The 20,715-nt window shown below is 40.0% G+C and overlaps 2 protein-coding genes and 1 long non-coding RNA gene across 7 annotated transcripts; 2 read left to right on the plus strand and 1 right to left on the minus strand.

The window, feature by feature from the left end:
• Nucleotides 1-1,034: 1,034 nt before the first annotated feature.
• On the plus strand, nt 1,035-15,717 carry LOC107209552 (threonine--tRNA ligase 1, cytoplasmic-like). 2 transcript variants are annotated; one of them, XR_001523628.1, is made up of 20 exons: nt 1,035-1,302; nt 1,991-2,080; nt 2,834-3,024; nt 3,489-3,612; nt 4,712-4,833; nt 5,634-5,751; nt 6,408-6,472; nt 7,131-7,209; nt 8,409-8,555; nt 9,158-9,256; nt 9,592-9,758; nt 10,264-10,426; nt 11,041-11,178; nt 11,616-11,693; nt 11,790-11,890; nt 13,006-13,110; nt 13,855-13,927; nt 14,628-14,742; nt 14,858-15,255; nt 15,526-15,717. XR_001523628.1 is itself a non-coding variant. In XM_015639432.2 (19 exons), the coding sequence occupies exons 1-19, from the start codon at nt 1,051-1,053 to the stop codon at nt 15,004-15,006; spliced, it is 2,376 nt and encodes a 791-aa protein (XP_015494918.1). In that variant the 5' UTR covers nt 1,035-1,050; the 3' UTR covers nt 15,007-15,717. The 2 variants fall into 2 exon arrangements, 1 of the variants encoding a protein (XP_015494918.1); XM_015639432.2 differs by having other exon boundaries at nt 14,858-15,717.
• LOC117244930 lies at nt 12,957-16,471 on the minus strand. Of its 2 annotated transcripts, none has more exons than XR_004498918.1 (3): nt 16,312-16,471; nt 13,824-13,983; nt 12,957-13,276 (listed from the first exon to the last, which is right to left on the minus strand). It is a non-coding gene; the product is annotated as an uncharacterized LOC117244930 (long non-coding RNA). The 2 variants fall into 2 exon arrangements; XR_004498917.1 differs by lacking the exon at nt 16,312-16,471 and adding an exon at nt 16,120-16,161.
• Nucleotides 16,472-16,512: 41 nt separating this feature from the next.
• TM2D3 (TM2 domain containing 3) lies at nt 16,513-20,558 on the plus strand. Of its 3 annotated transcripts, none has more exons than XM_015638366.3 (6): nt 16,513-16,633; nt 17,541-17,639; nt 18,430-18,587; nt 19,106-19,280; nt 19,848-19,923; nt 20,194-20,558. In XM_015638366.3, the coding sequence occupies exons 1-6, from the start codon at nt 16,546-16,548 to the stop codon at nt 20,357-20,359; spliced, it is 762 nt and encodes a 253-aa protein (XP_015493852.1). In that variant the 5' UTR covers nt 16,513-16,545; the 3' UTR covers nt 20,360-20,558. The 3 variants fall into 3 exon arrangements, with proteins under 3 accessions (XP_015493852.1, XP_033372942.1, XP_033372940.1); XM_033517049.1 differs by lacking the exon at nt 16,513-16,633 and adding an exon at nt 16,768-17,234; XM_033517051.1 differs by lacking the exons at nt 16,513-16,633; nt 19,848-19,923; nt 20,194-20,558 and adding an exon at nt 16,734-17,234 and having other exon boundaries at nt 19,090-19,203.
• The last annotated feature ends 157 nt before the right edge of the window (nt 20,559-20,715 follow it).

The raw sequence follows: 20,715 nt of genomic DNA on the forward strand, positions 1-20,715 counted from the left end.
AGGAGTGTGTTTGGACTTGATGCACTGAATAATTTTAACTTTAATAATAAAGTTAATAAAAAGAGTAATAATGAACTTTTTTCTTCTAAAGGAGTATGTTTTGAGCCTGACATGTCCCCATTCTTTTTGTTGGTAAAAGAATATATTCTTATAACCTCAAATGTGTTCTTATAAAATCTTAAAATCACAAAGAATGGGTGATATAGGTAATGTATCAAGTTGTGGACAATTAAAAAATTTGTCTCTCTGCCTTCTCACATACCATATAGTTATGTCCCATTGTGTAAACAGAAGAATAAAGTGCAAAAATTCTGGTTTGGTAATTGCCAATTTGGTAATAAAAATCCCCACCTTTTAAAGCCTCAGTATAGGTTAAAGGCGAAAATTTGAAAGTGTGTGTTGAGAAACTGAAGACAGAAAAGTGAGTGTGAAGTACAATCAAGGAAGGGAACTAGATAAATTGATGATGCCAAAGAAGTGTTTGAGATAAAAGGATACATGGGAGTACATGGTGGGTATAACAGATTTGTGATGGAGACCTATTCTTTTCCCAGGGCCGAGGAACTGAGGTATTTATGTGCAATGAAGTGTAAATGATGCAGCGAAGACTGTTGGGATGTGCAGTAGGAGTTGTACAATCCTCCCAAGCTCTGAGTCCTAACACCTGGCAACACCTGTTTATTTGACATTGAAATCATATAAGGATGCAATCTCACCAATATGTTTTAACATTGTTTCATAAAGCGTTCAAGGAAAGACTGTGGCACATGGTGCCATGGTACAGTTGACACGGGGCTCCTCGGTTATAAGTTGGACTCGATGATCTCAGAGGTTTTCTCCACCCTAATTGATTCTGTGCATACCGACACTTCCCAATTGCTGTCCGGCCTCGGGTACGTTGAGGAACCACCGGCACAGCAGGCAGGGCTCCCCAGAGCCGCTCGCTCAAGGAGAAGGAGGGAAGGGACGAGGGAAGGCCCCTCACGGCCCCGCAGCCGCGCCCGGCCGGGCTGAGGCGGCGGCGGGCGGGGGGCGGAGCGCGGGGCCAACATGGCGGCGGCGGCCGCGGAGGCGGCGGAGCTGCGGCTGGCGCGGCAGGAGCGGGAGCTGCGCTGGCTGGTGGCGGAGGTCGGCCGGCTGAAGGAGCCGCAGGAGCTCCGCTTCCCCGGCAGCGCCAGCCCCGAGCTCCAGCGGCTGCGGGCCGAGAACGAGAAGCTGCGCTACCGCCTGCTGCACCTGCGCCGCAGCCTGGCGGCCGAGCTGGGCCGGGCGGTACCGGCGCAGCCCCCGGCCGGCCGAGAGGTAGCGCCGGGCCGCCCGCGGCGGGGACGGGACGCACACCCCGGGCGGGCCGGGCTTCCGCGGGTGGGAAGGGACGGGACGGGGACACTGACGGGACCGAGCCGCCTGTGCCCGGCCCCCGGGAACAAAAACCTGTCGCGGTGTCTGCCCGCAGCACTGGGCAGCGGTCTCCGCCTTTGCGCCGAGGCGGCGGGTTCACAGAATCGTAGGATGGTTTGGGTTGGGAAGATCGTCTCGTTCCACCCCCCTTGCCATGGGCAGGGAAATCTTCCGCTGGACCAGATTAATCAGAGCCCAATCCAGCCTGGCCTCGAACACTGCCAGGGATGGGGGAGCCACAGCATCACTGCGCAACCTGTTCGAGGTATCACACGACTGAAGTTGCCGGGGCTGCTCGCTGATCTCCAGCGGCCTCGCTGGGGATTTTGCTGGTGATAATTGTAGTAGTAAAATTTGGGAAATTGCGTTGAGAGGACTTTGCTTGGTGAGCGGCATTGCTGTGTCTACCGAACATCAAAAGGATGCAGTTTTAGATGTGCCATGAGAAGTCTTTGTACTAAGGACGTACCTTATTCCCTGTAATTGCCTTTTTAGCCCAGTGTTGTACTGGTTTGGTTTGTTTCGATGATTGCTGGAAAAAATCTTAAAGGTGTAGTAAAGGTATACTTTGAATTATCACTGTTTTTAGGAGGTCTCCAGTGCAAGTCCAACTGATGCAGTGAATCAAATTAAAGAGGAAAAGAAAGAAGATGAAGCTGTGAACCAACACCAGAATGATGTAAGTGGTTCTTTGATACCACATAACAATAGGACTTGGTTTTGGCCAGGTTCAGAAAAGGCACTCATATCCAGAATACTTTGCTGTATTTTGAAATCCTGGCTTTTGGGAAGAAGGTAGCCCAGAGAAAAAAAATCACATTATTCAAGAGCTTCATCTTGCATTAGTAGGGTTACTGATATATTCTTAGATCTCTACTTTTTATGTAACCAAAGGATTTGGGTTGTTGGAAAAGTGATGGTTTTGTGGTGCCTAAGGAGAGTGATGGTTCATGAGCAGTTAAACAGCATTCTTGTTGGCTGAAAGGAATGGCAGCAGTGCTGTAGTACAATAGAGTTTAATAACTCACCTTAAGTTAAAATACAGAAACCTTCAGCGAACTGTCTGGCTTGAATCTGATGCTTTGAATGTAGTGGCAGATGTGAGGGCTTGTTGGAGTGATCCAAATTTCCCCAGGATATCGGCCAAATGCAAATTTTTGGTCAACAATATAAGCTGCTTTTTGAGGTCCAGCTCACAGAATCATTTAGGCCCAGATTGATGAAAGTGCATTGAAAATTGGAAAACCACTATGAAATAGTCAGTAAGTTGGATTGGACTATCCTGTATGCAATTATCTATATGAATTTTAGTATAAATTCTAGTACAGATAAATCTGGACAAGTTGGAACCTGTATGCACCAGCACTGTGAATCCTTTTATTCTGTTTGTCTCACAAATATGTGTGTGTATGATCAAATTCATGTGTTACAGCTCCAGTGTGTGCCGAGTTTCATAGAAGACAGACTGAAGCTTTATGAAGCACTGAAAAAAGAGCATGATGCTTTGCTAGCTTACAGAGCAGCCAACCAGAGCAAATCTATCAAAATTACTCTGACAGACGGAGAGACGGTTGAAGGGGAATCTTGGAAAACCACGCCATATCAAATAGCTGTAGGAATTAGGTAACCTGCTCATTCAAGGAGTTGTGCTTTTGTAGTGGTAAAAGTAAATTGGTTTGCTTGGAAAGCATTGGCACATCAGCTTCATGTAGTAGAAACAGCTGGTTCCAGTTCTGAGTGATGGTTGGGGTTCTGTGCTGGGATCATAATGCTTGCTTCCAATTAAATCTGTGATACTGCTAGGAATTAAGAGACATCAGAAGTTTTGAGTCAGCAGATACAGTGGAACCTGTTTTAAGTAGAAACCTTTCCTCTAGATCCCTAACTGTTGAACAAAACCTCTCAAGACCTTAAGGTTCTATGTCTTAAAAGTAGGCAAGTGTTTAAGAAGACCACAGAAACAAAAGTTTAAGGTCTTCAGGTGCTACAAGATGTGGATGTGGTCTCAGGAGGTTTAGAAATCTTAAGTCTTTTACAAATCTGAACCTAAATATTCTTGTCTCTTGCTGTCTTTTCTGTTTCTTCAGTCAAGTGTTGGCTTCAAATGCAGTCATAGCCAAAGTGAATGGTGAACTCTGGGACCTGGACCGTCCACTGGAGGGAGATTGTACTCTAGAACTGCTCACTTTTGATAATGAAGAAGCCAAAACTGTGAGTAAACACTGTATGGTTTCTGCTTGATTAAATAAACTAATGACATAAAATTGATTGCAGCACTAAGCTTTTAAAATCTTGCATTAAAAAAAACCCGACAGAACTATTCAAGTAATGTATTTCCTATAATTCAACAAAGATTGGATACTAAGCACCTGTAGTCTGAGAGTGAGTAAAATCTTTGTGTTCTTTTCATCCTTCTCTTTAGCATTAACAAGTTATTTCTCAATGGAGTTTGTACAGAAGGCCTTGACTTGTATGTTAACCTGAAACAGTCTGTGGTCTGGCTCAGTGCATTTGAAGATCAGACAGTGGAAGCAAAGTGAGGCAGTCTCTACTGTTTTCTAAAAGCTGTTCAATATTAGACTTGAGTCATAAATAAAATTTACACCTCCTTGTACTGGCACTGTTTATTGGATCCTCCAGTAGACATATCTTAGTCAATTAAACTGAACGTATACTTAGCAACATGACCGAGATTTTCCTTCAATGGTATTCAGTCTGAAGCTTGTATTATCTTTGTACACTAGGATTGGACTTCACTTTTGTCAAAGAGCTGTTCATGTGATTAAGCTTGTTGAAAACATTTCAGGAGCCTGTAAAGGCTTTATCTTGTAGCAATAGCTCTGAAACAGTCTGAACTAATAAGAACTGAGAACATCACACTGGTATTGATCTATTGTGTTGTTGGCTTCCCTCTTCTGTTATTTCAGGTAATGTAGTTTACAGGCCCATTAATAAACGTACTGAATGTGAGCAATGGCAACTTAATTGGCTGCATTGCTTTAGATGTGATTATTGGTGCATAGACTTTGACTGAAATGGACTTACAAACGAGCAAGGTACAGTTAGTACTGAGTTGAAGGAATTGTGCAGATGTATAGTCATCCTCTTTCAGACTGAAATATGGTGGGCCTTTAGTGCTTCATCTGCCATTATATTAATCATTTAGAATACTTCAAAATGAAAAGATTAAGTTGTTTTACTGGTTCCAGTCTGTGTCCTATCTGCAGATATATCTCTAGTTTGTTTTTTCTTCTTTTTAGTTACATAGTGCCATTGACCTCATGGTTTGCTGTCCTGACTTCATTTACAGGTTTATTGGCATTCAAGTGCTCACATTCTTGGAGAGGCCATGGAAGGATATTTTGGGGGCTGCTTATGCTATGGACCACCAATTGAGAATGGATTTCATTATGACATGTATATTGAAGACAGGTAAAATTACAGTGTCTTAGAATTTTAATACTCCATATTAAAGCTCAGTACCAGAATTATTTTGTTTGGTTCTGCATGTTAAAAGTATAATTGTATCTCTAATAAGATCTGAAACATAGTCTTCTGTGTATACAGTTCAGCTGAGTGTGTGTATATATTTAAATTCAGAAGCAGTATTCAGACACCTGCTCTGTAAGAGTTGAAGCTGTTCTGTGGAAAAAAATGCAGAGCATTTGGGTTGAATTTTCTGAAGTTCCTGTGAGGCAAAGGGGGTGGTTTCCTTGAAGAGTCATGCAAGTTTGGTTTCCAGGGGCCACAGTCACTTGTAGAAATGGCAAAAATGCATGTAACTTATCCTAGGTGTTTACTACTTTTCTAATCCTTGTGCACAGCTTTACAATTCTGTTTTTTCCTTGTTTATCTCTCTGTAGGCAGGGAGAATAATGAATCTGCATGAGCTGATAAACTGGCTCTTGTGGCTGGGTTGAGCCTTTTTCCCCCGTGGTTTATTTTTTTTTCCTAAATCAGATGTATATTTTGAGTTATAGGTCTTCCAGACATTTAATCATGTCAAAGACTGTTCCAGGAATGATTGCAATGGGTTTGTTCAGGGTGGTACTGTCTGTGTTTCTGGGTTTAGTGTCTGAAAATACAGCTGATTGTAAGTAACTAAGAAAAAAAAATACTGTGACAAACGACAACACATTCCATATTTTTAAAGTTAGAAAATGGTCACTTGAAAAAATGGGAGTATCAAAATAATTAATTTATATTTATTTTGCCTGTGTCATTTTATCTAGAAGTGTGTCTAGTACTGAATTCCCACTACTGGAGAACCGTTGTAAAAATATCATAAAAGAGAAACAGGCTTTTGAAAGGCTGGAAGTCAAAAAGGAGATCCTGTTAGACATGTTTAAGGTAAATCTTTACAGTAGCTGTGGATCTGGTACAATGATCTTTTAAAATGTAACTTTTATGCAGTATTGCATGTGACTGACTCATCAGAATAGTACCTGTCTAGTAAAACAAAGAGAAGATAATAACAATACAATCCTTCTCCCCCTCTCCATGTGCCTCTCAAGTGTTCAGGATGTTTTCAAGCACTTATTAAAGCAATTCTGTATTCTACAAAAACACATCTCAAGCTCAATGAAGTAACAGATAAGTAAATGAAAGGCATTTATGTTTTCTGGCTTACTTGTGAAGACAGGTCAGAAAAGGCTTTAGCTCTGGTCCTGTTTTATTCAGTGAATATCTCCAGTCTCACTGTACTGTGTGATTGCTTTTCACAAGTTCTTTGGGGTGTTCAGGTGGTAATCACAATCCTCAACACACCCTCAAGGGAGTTGTTTCTGTCTCTTTCCCCTCTACTTTTGCAACTCTTCTGAGAAATATATGTGGAGGTTTTTTTGTTGTATTGTTGTTGTTTTGGTTTTTTTTGTTTTGTTTTGGTTTTGTTTTTTAGTTAGAAGTGTCTTTTACTGGCACACTTGTATCATTAAAATTTAATTTTTAAAGAGAATTTTATTATCTATTTTATTGATGTTTATGGCTTTTCATGTTTCCTCACACAGTATAACAAGTTTAAATGTCGTATCCTTAATGAGAAGGTGAAGACACCAACTACCACAGTATACAGGTAAAGAAACACGCTTGAAAGGTATTATAAAGTATTTTTTAGCTAATTAATTTAATTTGAGAGAATAATTTTGTCTTTTTATTCTAAGTTCTGAATTCTTTTTTGTTTGGGTCTTGAGTTTGCAATTAATATTGCTGCTTAGGTAAAATGAGATTTTTTCTTTCTCTGCTGGGGCAGATGAGGTCTCAGTTTATGGACAAACGTTGAATTCAGTTTTTATTTATTCCCTCTGGCTTCAGCACACTGATTAAAATGAACTGCTGTCTCTGACATTGGCTTGCTGCATAATGGATAAAGCTAACTAGCTCAGTGTGGAGTGAGGAGACTGCTCTTTCAGTTGCTTGTTAGTTGGTTGGAAAATGACCATTTTCTGTTTGATGTGCATAGTGTAAAATTTCCTGGCCAGCTTGAACAAGTCCAGGTATGGAACTATATGAATTGGCAAATGTGTTATGATGCTATTGAAAATGGATCAAGTGTGCTGAGCATTTACTGAGTGAGTATTCTGCTTCAGTAGAAAGCACAGTTACATTTAAGGTGCACTGAATTTGCTGCATGCTGCATTTACTGGCATGTTTGAATGTGTCACTTATTAGTGACTGTATTGAAAAATGTTGTATTGTTCAGAAATGAACACTCTTTTTGTTTTGGCATACAGATGTGGTCCATTGATTGATCTCTGCAGGGGTCCACACGTGAGACACACTGGAAAAATTAAGGCCTTTAAAATAGTTAAGGTAAGTTTAAATTAACTGTGCATTGAAACTGAAATAATTGTCAGTTGATTGACCTGTATATTTATTTTTCCTGAGCTGATGATACTAGGGTTGGTCCTTTGTATTGGATTCTTTGCTTACTGTACAGTAGTTCTTTTCTTTCCTAGCTCCCACTGTACAAGAAGAACTACTGACTTTGGTCATTGGTCTGCATCTGACATTTACTGATTCTTGACTAAAACAGTAGTTCCTCAGTGAGAGTTAGCAGTTTGGTTTTTAATCAGAGTGTTAGTGTAGTAACATGCACAGTTAGACTGATGCAGAGCACTGCAGAGCTTCTCTAGCTGGTGGTGACCAGATGAGCTGTTCTGCTGTGCACAGGAGAGAAGTGCAGTGCCTAAGCTCCTGTGGCAGGACTGGGCCACTATCTCCCACCAGCACTGCACTTCACAGGACAAGTGTCCTGGTTAGTCTGTACCAGCTGTCACATCTGAGTGCAGGGGGGAGTGCGTGCTCTGTTCTGCAGTAAGTGAGCATCAAGATACTCACTGGGTCAGAAAATAGTATTTTGACCTTGTCAGATGGTATCTTTCAGGTACAGGAGATAAAGTGGACCTTGGCAGATCTGCAAGTGCTGCTGTTAAAAAATGGCATTGCTTCCAGGAAAACCAGAGATTGTTTGCAGAGGCCTCTGAATTTATGGTGTAGTTTAAGTTACCCACAGATGCTAATTTTGGTGACCTGATTAGACTGAGCTCTTTGGAACATTCATCATTGTGGCTTTCGCTGGCTTCCTAACTGAAGTGTTATGGAAGTTGAGTTCTGGGGATTAAGTGGGTAGAGGGTTAAAACTGCTCAGATTTATCTCTGAGAGTTAGGTTTATTTTGCCTTTCATGTTTCCCTACTGCATTATGTTTCCATTGTAAACAAGTCCTGCCTTTTTAGAAGCTATAACATGAAATAATAAAATATGCCATGAGTTAAAACAGGTACCTAAGAGAATGAAATATGATTTGACCTGTCACTTTTGTTTGTCTTCTGTACTAGTATGCTGACTAAAAGGCACTGCAAGTCTCTTTGTATTACAAACTAATGCTGAAGGACTGCATATAATTCTTTTTCCAAGGAAAAATACAATAATGTTTGAATGGGTTAGTGTTTATCCCTCTTTCCCTAATATTATATAATATTATCTTAAAGTATGGGTTTTATGTATCAGAGTTCCTCTACATATTGGGAAGGAAAATCTGACATGGAGACTCTGCAGAGAATATATGGAATATCCTTTCCTGATAACAAAATGATGAAGGAATGGGAAAAGGTCCAGGAAGAAGCCAAAAACCGGGATCATAGGAAAATTGGAAAGGTACACGATTCCTCTGTCTACTTCTTTTACACTTCTATTATAAAATTCATTCTCTTCCCTTGTATTTTAGTTTTGGTGTGATTTTTTTGTTGTTGTTTTTTGACAGTTTTAAGGGGTTGAGTTCTATTTGCCTCTTGATGTTGGTTACATTTTAAAATTTTAATTCTACAAACTCAACTTGTCACTTGCACATGAGTGTTAAACTAATGTTGGGAAGAAATTAATGGCTTTAGTCCCTTAGTTTAGGGATATAAATCTTAAACCTATTAATGTAGAATCTTTGCAGATCCTACCTAAACCCCTCTATTTTTCACAGAAGAGAATTTATTTGGAAACTGTGTGAATAACATGGTTTGGTTATTCTTTATAATAGGCGTAAATTTTGTGAAATGTGTATTTACATGGTCAAAGAATCAAGTGGAATTTGGCGTTCTTATAAGTTTCTAAGAGTAAGAACTGCAGATCAGTTAACTGGTCTTGCTGAGAACTTGCAGACCATAAATCATCTTGTTGCCGTACAGTGTCTCGATGTGTGTGAAGTAGTTACATTCTGCAATTCTCTCTGAATTGTTATTAGAGCATTTTGGTTTTAATTTACCTAGGAGCAAGAACTCTTCTTCTTTCATGATTTGAGTCCTGGAAGCTGCTTTTTCCTCCCTAGAGGTGCCTTTCTTTATAACACGCTCATGGATTTCATACGGGTGAGTATATACTGATGTTACTGATGTAAGTCCTAACAGCTTGATTAATATTTGTTGATCTTAAATGATAAACTATTCATAGCCTGAGCTACCCACAGAAAGAGAAGTATCTATGTATGTAAACATATACAAGATTTTCACAAGGATTATACAAATGTAACCTTTTTGAAAATAAGGCAGAGTGAAGCTGTGTTTTTCCAATTGTGCACAATCTACATGTGCAGTAGTCTTACCATGTCCCTGTAAATTGCCATCATAATACCACAGTTAAAAAGAATCAGGCTTTTGCTTGTCAAAAATGATCTCACCTTTTAAATGTTGCATTTGTTCTATAGGGGGAATATCGCAGGCGTAATTTTACTGAAGTTGTATCTCCAAACGTCTTCAACAGTAAACTCTGGGAAGCTTCGGGACACTGGCAGCACTACAGTGAAAATATGTTCTCTTTTGAGATTGAGAAGGAAACTTTTGCCCTTAAACCCATGAATTGTCCAGGACATTGGTTTGTACTCTCAACTGGAAAATGTCTTGTTTTACGTCATTTTTCCTTTGTGGGGCTGAGGAGAAATAAAAGGACTATTAATTCATGCTGTGATATATGTTTATGATAGACTGCTAAGCCAGTGTGTCCAGAGAGCTTCTGTGACAGTGTCCCAAAGCAGACCTTTGCAGTAACTCTGCACTCAGCTGGGTTTGTGCATGCTAGTACTAGTCTGTACCACTAGTAAATGGCAATTCTGTTGGATAGAGGTGGGCATCAGATGTGGTGTTCCAAGAAGGGTACGGATGAACCAGTGTTGATTTCCTCTTATGGATTTTTCCTCAGGGGTCTTTAGCAGTTCATTGAGTGGTGTGCTTTTTCTGTTTGCCTGTCTTTCAGGATGTAACCTGAATGAGTAAATGCTTAAAGATGTGATTGCTGTCTGTACTGAGCTTCGTTTATTTTTGTGTTGTCTTAAATCTCCTGTAAGAAGGATAAGAGGAAGGTTCTTCCATGTTCCTTTTAGCTTGATGTTTGCCCATCGTCCCCGATCCTGGAGGGAGTTGCCTCTTAGGCTTGCAGATTTTGGAGTTCTTCACCGAAATGAACTCTCGGGCACTTTGAGTGGCTTGACTCGTGTAAGGCGCTTCCAACAAGACGATGCTCACATCTTTTGCACAATGGAACAGGTGAAAAGAAAAAAAAAGCACCACACCCCCACCAGTCAACCAAAAAAACCTAAAAAAACCCTTTCCCTCTCCCAGTGCAAACTAACAGTAAACCAGAAAAAAATCCCCAAAGTATTTCAACTCTTTATTTTTCCACTGTGTAGCATAATGCTGCTTTTGGTGGTTTTTTTTTGCTAGGTGCTTCCTTTTATTTAGAAAGATGCATTGGGCAACTAAATCCCAGAAATTAAGATTTGTTACATTTTCCATCTCCCTCTGCAAAAAAAAAAGGTAGTTGATCCACTGTTTTCTATAGAAATGCTGAATAAAACCTTTATTTTGTCAGTAATTCCATAGATTTTAGTGGAACTACATGTATAAATTGATGTACTTCAGTTCAGGATACAATTTTTCTCCAGAACCTCATGCTTGCCATGCTTTGAAGCCTTAACATCTCAGATCTCTCTTTGCCCATTAAATGGATTTGGGTTTATTGGATGTAATTTTTGAGTGATTTTTAATTATTTCTTATTAATTAATGGACGCTTATGTTCTGGTTATGAAGAATACAGTGGATTCAATTACATTTTTATGGAAGTAAATTTTAACCTATTTTAATATGTTTTATATTTAAGATTGAAGAAGAAATTAAGGGCTGTCTTGATTTCTTGAAGTCAGTTTATGCTGTCTTTGGCTTTACCTTTCAACTACATCTTTCTACAAGACCAGAAAATTATCTTGGAGATTTGGAGGTCTGGGATCATGCAGAAAAGGTAATTAATTTAAAAGCAAACATACAAACTTCTTAATATTTTTACTTGCAGAGGTAGATATTTAACTGAGTTCTTCCATGCTGCATGGTGATACTGCTTAAATCAGATGCTGAATACTGCCCTTAGTGGAAATTCTTGTAGAAAACATCACATTAAATCTGAAGTTTCTGTAGAAAACCAGAACTTTCAGATTCTTACTTAGCCCCTTAACTTGAACTAGTTAGATTGTTAATAATCTTTTTTTTTGCTTAATCATAATATTTATACAAGGAACTACTATTTTGAGATTATTTGTCATAAATGAACAAATGCTTGAACAACAGGGGTTGTGCTGCTTTTTGACTCCTTTTGAATTTCAAAGGCAAATGAACTTTGACTTCCACTGATGAGAGGCCCTTCTATACCTTTTTTAATTACTCTCTCATTATTGTGATTAGCAACTTCAAAACAGCTTGAATGACTTTGGAGAGCAATGGAATTTGAATCCAGGAGATGGAGCATTTTATGGACCTAAGGTTAGTGACTCAGCATTTCAGTATAACTTTGGGATGGACAGAAATGCAGATGTACTGCAGGCAAACTATATTTATCTGTGTTATTTTGCTTCACAGATTGATATTAAAATCAAAGATGCAATTGGTAGGTACCATCAGTGTGCTACCATCCAACTTGACTTCCAGCTCCCCATTTGGTTTAATCTTACTTACGTTGGGTGAGTGGTTAAGCTAAATATCTTCCTTTTAAAAATGAAATTAAACAGTAGCTTTTATTATCTGTAATTCCTATTATGTACTAATGCTATATTGCTTATTTAACAAATGATTAGCTTGTAAATCAGCCAGCTGGTAGGGAGACCAAATACCCCGAGTGAGCAGAGGAGCGAGTCATGAACTTGAAGATATTTTCTCAGTGTAATGATAGCTCACTTTAATTGGAAATGCAGGAAAATCTCATTTTCTGTTTTGTCTGCCAGTTTTGAAGACAATTGATTATAAGCTATGCTAAAAACCCCTCAGCTGAGTCAGGTTTCATTTTCAGCCTAGTCATTGTGTCTCCTTGGAAGACATAGCACACAAATTCAAACGTGCCCTAAGGAGCAAGTATGTTTGTACTAAGTAGTTCTTTATCTTTAGCAGATTAAATTAGTTAACTTTGAACATAAACCAAGTGCAAGCAGCTTTTAGTGAAAATCTGGGTGGTTTCCAGCTAGGCCCACTGGGTGAATTAATCTTAGCTCCATGTTGACTTGAATATCATTTTCTGGCTTGTATTTCTTGCTGTGTTTGATTTTGCATATTATGAAGATGGGGAAGATAGAATAAGAATCTTTGTAATTTTTTGGACCAGCAGTATATTCTACAGATATCATAGCTTTTATGATATGAAATAATATTGTTATGAACTGGCTTTTTTAAAAAGAGCTATTTTTTTTTAAATTTTGGGATTGTAGTTTTAGTGAAGTAGTGAATAGTAAGAGGAGCTAAGATCCTGTGCAACAAAATAAAATAAAGTCCTAATGGAAGGAGAGTGCAAGGAAGAACATAAAATACTAAAATGCACAAAAATGATGCTGAGTCAGTCAAGTGTCTTCACAAATTTAAGAGTGTGTCTCTGCCACTAGCTGTAGGCATGATTATTTTAAATTAGAATTCCTTTAAAAGCCCAGTTGACTTGAAGTACATTTTTAATAAAACCAGTTGATTTTTCATAAGTATAATTAACTAAATTTTGTCTTTCTGTTAACAGTAGAATCAAAAATATTAGTAGGATTACATGTGTGTGAACTAAGAAAACTTTATTTAAAAAAAAAACTTGATTTTTTTTCAGTAAGGATGGCGATGACAAGACAAGGCCAGTGATTATTCACAGAGCTATTTTGGGATCTGTGGAGAGAATGATAGCTATTCTAGCAGAAAATTATGGAGGAAAATGGTATGTGGCACAAATGGAATTCTAAGAAGACTTTAACAACATAGAAACTGCATATCCTTCCTAATGTCCCATATATTATAATGCAAAAATAATTCCCCTAAAATTTTCTCAAAAGAAGTCCAGGTTTCTGGTCTGAGTTGTATCATATCCATACTATTTCATGGGACTGCAGAAAAAAGAAAAACAATGCAGAAGTAGGAATTGTAATTGGATGTGTAAGTCCTGCATTATTCTTGTTCTTTTTTTCTTAAAAATTGTGCTTTCATACTAGAAGGATGTCAGATATAGGTAAAGCAATTATTTATGTATACAGACATTACTTAATCCTAATATGTGAAATATTTTTGTACTTCTACGATTGATTATTTTTTCTTGGATAAGATCTGGAAATTCTTCATGAATGTATTGAAAGTACTAAGGAAGAGTTAATTCTTATTTTCAGTCACCTGATTGTCCACTTTTCACTGCAAAGTTTTAGATAAAAGTGAAAATTATGCAGAAAAAATTCTGTTTAAAGTGAAATTAGTTGGGAAGAATACAGAAGGTCCAACTTCCCCATATGTACTGTTATCAATCTGTTTGCTATTTTATGTGAGCTTGAAAAGAGGGAGATAATACACTATCCAACATCCTTAGCTAACGTAAATAATTCTATACAGAAATTATTATTATTATTGTATGACTGTGGCTGTGGCTGGAAATGTAAAGTGCACCTTTATTTCCTGTTTGTCCTGTGCTGGCCAGGCCATTCTGGCTGTCTCCAAGGCAGGTCATGGTTGTGCCTGTGGGCCCCACCTCGGAACAATACGCCCAGCAGGTGAGAGGAGAGCTTGACTCCTTCTGGCAGATTCCATAGATCCTTAAGTACTTGTCCTAGAACAGGGAATTAATGCTTAATAACTTTGGAGACATGCTTGGGGGGAGAGGCAAATTTTTCAGTATAAAAGTTTAAGTCCAAAATTTAAATATATCTGAGAAAGGGGTATGTAACTTGGAGTATTTTGGGTTGTTTAATTATGTACATACTTCTGTAATTATTAAAGGAGAAAATATCCTGGATGACAACCCTTATATAACTAATACTTCATTACAGTACTCTCAGCTCCAAGTAGGCAGAGCCAGTTTCTTCCATTTCCCACCATGTATATTCCTGTCTTCATCGCTTCTGAAACATGGCTGGTTTTACCCCTGTCCCATGCTTTCCTTTCAATGCAAGAATAAGTGTGTTTATTCCTTCTCCTCTTTCTCCTTTCTTTGAGGACGTGTTTTGACATGCAGCAGCAGAGCAGCATATGTTTGATGTTATCTTGTATTGTCTCCTAGCTGGGGTGCTGCTGTGTGTGTAGATTTTTTTCAAATAACTTAATTGAATTCCTTATAATCATCCACAAGAACAAAATTATGCATATGCATGAATTAACTATTGGGAGAGATTAGTAATTGCAGCATTTACAAATGTATGTGGTAAACTATATAGTAATACTAAGAGGGTTTTGGTTTCTTTGGGTTTTTTTTAGGTTTGCAGCCAATTTTTTGAAGCAGGATTTATGTCAGATGTGGATCTAGATCAAAGCTGCACCTTAAACAAGAAAATTAGAAATGCACAGCTGGCTCAGTATAACTTCATTTTAGGTAACTGCAGCATCTTACGTTTCTGAATATAATTTAAGTTCTGACGTTGGACAAAGTTTGTTCTAGGCTCATTTTCTAATGTAGATTGTGTAATATTTTGTGCTATGTCTTGCAGTGGTTGGAGAAAAGGAGAAAGCAAATAATGCTGTCAATGTGAGAACAAGAGACAACAAAATTCATGGAGAGATTTCAGTATCTTGTGCTATTGAAAAACTCAAGAAATTAAAGACTTCACAAATTCCAAATGCAGAAGAAGAATTCTGATGTTGCTGCTAGGAAAAAAATTATTAGTTGCCTATGTGAAATGTTTCTTTCTTCCTGCACAGCAGTGATGCTCATCTGAGAGAATTTTCAGTTAATGGATACGCAAAATAAGCAAATGTAGCACTTCTGGTGCTCCAGGAAAAGCATGAGAGGACAGATGCACCTGCCAACTCCTTTAACAATCGCATGAGTTTCCAATCTGCCTGAATTGCAGAATGCTTATTTAGAAAGTCCTACACCTCTGATGTGGTGGGTTTGCTGTGGGAATAAGTCAGGGCTGTTAGAGTGGTGGGGATGAGGAGGCTGGGAAGGAAAGCAGATGCTGCTGGGAATGCTGAGCTCCCTCAGTCACAGAGCAGGTACCTGACTGTGACCTGGCATCCAGAGCTTGGCAGTATACAAGTGCCTCAGGAGCAGTTTGGATCAGGTTTGTTTCTAGCTCCAGATGGCAACAAAAATTTGTGAGGGGGGCGAGGTGGGATGTGAATAGCTTGGTTAATTCAGAATGTGTCTTCACAGACTATAAATCCACTGGAATCTTTGTTGGAAGTCTCAGTGTAAGAAGACACTCGTGGAGTTGGAGTGATGACTGTTTGCTGTAATGGTGGTTGCCAAGAATGCAGTTGAATTAATGTAACTGTGTGTGAAGTGTTTTATTTTTTTCCTGTTTGCTGTTGTTTTGGCTTATTACTAAAACAACAAAAAAAAATACCCTTTGAAAAGCCTTTTTTGTGTAACTTATTTCTTCATTTGATGGGAGGAGTTAGAATGCTGAAAAGGAGCAGAGGACAATTTTAATTTTAAAACAGTATGTTGGACTTGAAACTTGAAATTTCTGTTTTGTTTATGCTTAGAAATTATTTTTAAAGTTGCCATTGCAGGCAATTGAACTGGATTTTTGGAGATTAATTTTTACCTCTTTTTCACTTTAATATGCTGTTATTTAATGAAGAGGCTTAGGCAGTGTTAAGTGTATTGCTTAGTTATCTAAGCTATACAGCTCTAGTTGTGATTTAAATATCACAGCCATGAAGCAGAAACTACAATTTAGTGCATAAATATTAACACAAATACAAAGCTTACGCTTTACTTCTGCCTCACATTCATACATACCTGTGTTTAATAGGTCTGTGTTTGGTTTTGTATTCATTTGCGTTACTGGATCTATTTTTATTTCCTGCTTCTAAAGGAAAAGGGGGAAAAAACAAACATTGAAGAGCAAGTGCTGAGAAAGCTTTCTGTTCCACTTGACAGAATTAGCGCGGGGAGTGGCGGGCGATTTCTATTTCTATGTTTTATACGTACATTTATTTTTATGGACTGTCGCTTTCGCGCTCCCTGTGTGGTGTGTTCAGCCTGCAGCGTTCAGGTTCTGAGGGTTTTTGCAGCGGCGTTCGGGTTTTGGCGGTCTCGGTTCTCGTGTGGGGCAGCCGCGGCGCTGCCGTTCCCCCCCCGCGGCCCCTCAGCGCCGCGGCCCCGCCCCCGCCCCGCCCCGGCCCGGCCCCTGGCGGCTGTGCCGGGCCCGGCGCGCGCACCAAGATGGCGGCGCGGCGGTGGCGGCGCGCCCTGCGCGGGCTCTGTGGGGCCGCGCTGTTCCTGTCGCAGCTCTCCGTCCTCTCCGGCCGCGGTGAGCGCGGCCGCGGGGCCGAAACAGGGCGGCGGGGTCGGGAGAAGGGGCAGGGGCTCCGGCTGGGGCCTGGGGTGGGGGGACGGCTGCCCCGAGCTGCGGCGGTTCAGCCAGGGCTGAGCGCGGGTCTGGCCGCGGAAGGTGGCGGTGACCGCGGTGGGGTGAGGATGCGCCGCCCCTCCCCTGACCAGGGGCGAAGCAGCTGTTTCGGGCATGGCCGCGTTTCGTTGTGCTGGCTCTGCGGGGTTAGAGCTGAGGTGCTCGGTGTCAGGGCAAAACAAGGGCCAGGCCCCTCTCGGCGGCTCGTGTGCTGCTTTATTACACAGCACCTTTTGTGCCGGCCCTTTTTCGCGAACGTGTGTGACACAAAACGGCCTGGAGCTCCTCGGCACGGCCAGGGTGGGTGGTGTGACAAAGCTGTCCTCCTTCCACCTGTGCCCGGTGGCTGCCGTGAGGGCTCGGCAGGGGCTGGCGCATCCCGAGCCCTCAGGCGGCGCTTCCCGCAGCGACCAGCGCGCAGCGCCTGCACCAGCACAGACGTGCCTCTATTCCTTTATTCCAGCTTTCCGACAAGGAACCGCTTGCATTGCTTCGTTATATGGTACTGTTCAGTAGAAAACACTGTGTAAATCTGCTTTCTGACCAGTGCTTTTAATTCTCATGAATCAGAAAATAAGACTGAATGGAAATAAATGTAGTTCCTTGTCTTTAAGGAACATTCCATTCTAATACTTTTCTAATGTTTAACGTAAATATCCCACTATTAGTAGAACTGGAGAACTATTTTTTTTATATATCTCATTACACTTTCTACTTGCATTTTTATATCAGAGTGCTGAAATCAAACTATTTCTGAAGATGAATTTTTTTCTAGATATTTCACTTTCTCCATGTTTTTGTCTTGTAGCGGGATCTTTGATGACAACAAAGCTTTCACAGCCACAGTCTACACTGGCAAAAAGCCTAACTTCAACAAGTACAAATGCACCCTATTTTAAAGCATTAGGTAAGGTGTTATGTTGTTTATTTTGTTTGTTAGCTTTGGGTCCTTCTCAGTCTTGAGGCCAAAAGTTCTTGAATTGGGTCTTAGAAACAGGTACATTGTTTCACAGTGGTAAGAAGCATTGCAGTGTTACACATTCAGTTACTCTTAATGACAGTAACAATTACTTTGGATTATCTAGTTAGACAGCTGGTCCATATGAAAACTAGAAAATGGTAGGTTAAAGTACCATTGTGGTATATATGGTTTATACCCTTCAGGATGGTGGAAGTTCTTGAAAGACTCCAGCATCCTGCAATAACTTGCTCTTGTTCCCTGTCTACCATCAGTACAGCTTTGTAGCTTGCTGAGGGTGCATCAGGACTGACAGAAATGCTGTTCTTGCTGGTAGTTTAGGAAGTGATTCTGTACATATACGAACAGCAAATGGCTGAGGTAGGTGTAGCCCTAATTAGAGCTCAGCTCAAAGTAGGCTAGCCGTGTCACCCTGCTGCTATTCCTGAACTGATTATTTCTGCAGAGGAGTGCTGGCTGAGGTGGCACTAATCCACATAAGCTCAGTCCTGGTGCTGTGCTGAAGTGTTGGCTGGTGTCCTGTGTGGAGCCCTGTGGCTCCTCTGGCCCTCACAGCACAGGCTGGGAATTGTGCTCCATGTAGAGTGTGGAGAGTCCTTTATACACCATCAGTGCATGTGTTTGTCTATGTATTTGTGTAAAAAAATGTACATATATATACTTTAGACTATTTAGCTTTTTTTGCTCAGATTCTTAATTCACTTATTGCACCTTTCAGAAAGTACAGAAATTCCACCTTACGTGACTAATTGTCCCAGCAACGGGCTCTGCAGTAGATTGCCACCAGACTGCATGACATGCAACACAAACTATTCCTGTATATATGGAAAGACAGCAACTTTTGATTGCAAAGTCAAGCCACATGTTCATTGTGTTGTAAGTAACCCGTTACTCTTAACCCCAGATTTAAGTAATTTAACTGTGGCATCTTGTCTAAAATAGAATAGTGATTTCCAGGTTCTGATGTAGGCAGGTTTGCAGTTCTGAGACAAATTTGATCACTCACTGTGGGCTTTTAAAGAAGCAGGCCTGCCCTTCTTCCCTGGTTTGCCTTTCTTGCCTAATGATCTTCTCATTACCTGGCCATGCCTGTGAGTTAAACCACTCCAAACATTTTGAGAGTGGGGAGGCTAAATATCTGTCAGAGCTACAAACTGACCTTAAAGGTGAGACTAAATGAGCGCTCCTTTTGGCAGCAGCCTTATATTGGAGGAATTGGTAATGTTGAATGTGACTTCGATACCTCTTTGGTGGATTTTTATTCTGCTCTATAAGAGGTAGCAAACAGAGCAATTGTTCTTTTGCCCAAAATGTCTACTCATGAAATCTAATTTAATACTGCACATTGATTTTTGTTTTAATACTATTGAAGTGATAGTGCTGTCCTTTTACAGGATGAGAATAACCAAGAGCAGGAGAACTTTACAATTAACATGACGTGCCAGTTTTGCTGGCAGCTTGCCACAAGTGATTACGTCTGTACCAATTCCACAAACTGCATGACAGTTTCCTGCCCTCGACAACGATACAATGCAACTTGCACAGTCCGGGATCACATTCATTGTCTAGGTAAGGTGGGCATAGCTGGATTTCTCTAAACAGTTTCTCACATATTTTGTAATGGCTGAATACAAAGATTGTTTATATCCTTTTCCCTGCACCTTGATCAATCTACTGATTTTTTTTATTGTTTAATTTTTTTAGCATTGTAGTGACATCTAACTGCACACATTGGCTTATTGTTGTGTACTGTCACACCAGAGTGCATTCTGGTGAAACAGAGAACACCAGTTCTTTTTATTTTTGTCAATTCCTATGAGTTAAATTTATTCTCAGACCACTAATAGAATCATTATCAAATGTCTCCATAGGCAAATTAAAGAAAATGATGCCAGTTCCATACAATTAGGCTTAATTTTCACTCTGTTTGTTCACTGACTTTTCTGATATGGGACCAAGATTGATGGAACAGAGAACTATAGGGTATAAATGAGAAACAACTGTCAACACAAAAGCTCAGTGTCAACCCTTTTAGATGCCTTTTGGAAAAATACAGTATCTTCTTCCTTGTATTTTTCTTCCTTATTATATGGTCTTGTTTATTTCATTAAGGTTATAATATTTTCCAATGTTTAGGTAACCGTGTCTTTCCTAAGATGCTCTATTGCAACTGGACTGGAGGTTATAAGTGGTCTACTGCCTTGGCACTAAGGTAAGCAGGATCTATTGGATAAAGTCTAGCTAAAATAGGTTTGTTTTCTTTAAAATCTTCAGATTCTATGGTTTCCTGCTTGGTATTTTTTAAAGGTGTGCCGGACAACCAGTATTTCAGATAGTCTAGCTTGAAATGGTGGGCATAGATTGCATAAAGGGTTCACATGCAACAGTGCGGGCTGCCTTCAGCAAACAGCTGGAGGAAAAACACTTGGGTACCCAAGCTCAGTTCCTCTAATAGTAATGAATCATATTTTTATTCTTATAGCATCACCCTTGGTGGATTTGGTGCCGATCGTTTCTATTTGGGTCAGTGGCGGGAAGGTCTGGGAAAACTCTTCAGCTTCGGTGGACTTGGAATATGGACACTAATTGATGTGCTGCTAATAGGTGTTGGCTATGTGGGACCTGCAGATGGATCTCTCTATATTTAAATGTGGGTGCAATGTGTTTCAGAGAGGAGTCATTGCCTGCAAAGGGCTCTAAATAAACGAGTGTGGAGGTTTGAGCCTTTAAGGTAGAATGAAGAACAAGTGTTTGTTCTATGTGCATATGTTTTAATGTACAGTATCTGTACTTGGTTTGCCTTTAACTAAGGTCAAATAAAAGAGTGGATCACTGAGCAAGTTGAAATTAATTTCATTTCTTCTATGGACATGGTATTTTTCTATGAAAAAAGGTTGAGCAGCTAACCAAATTCTCCACTGTGCTTGAACTGGGATGACCCGTCAGGCCCCCAAAGATCTGCAAACTAACTTGAATATTGAATTGTTTACTTCATATTTCTATG

This window comes from Parus major, chromosome 10 (assembly GCF_001522545.3).
Source record: "Parus major isolate Abel chromosome 10, Parus_major1.1, whole genome shotgun sequence".
Lineage (NCBI taxonomy): Eukaryota > Metazoa > Chordata > Aves > Passeriformes > Paridae > Parus > Parus major.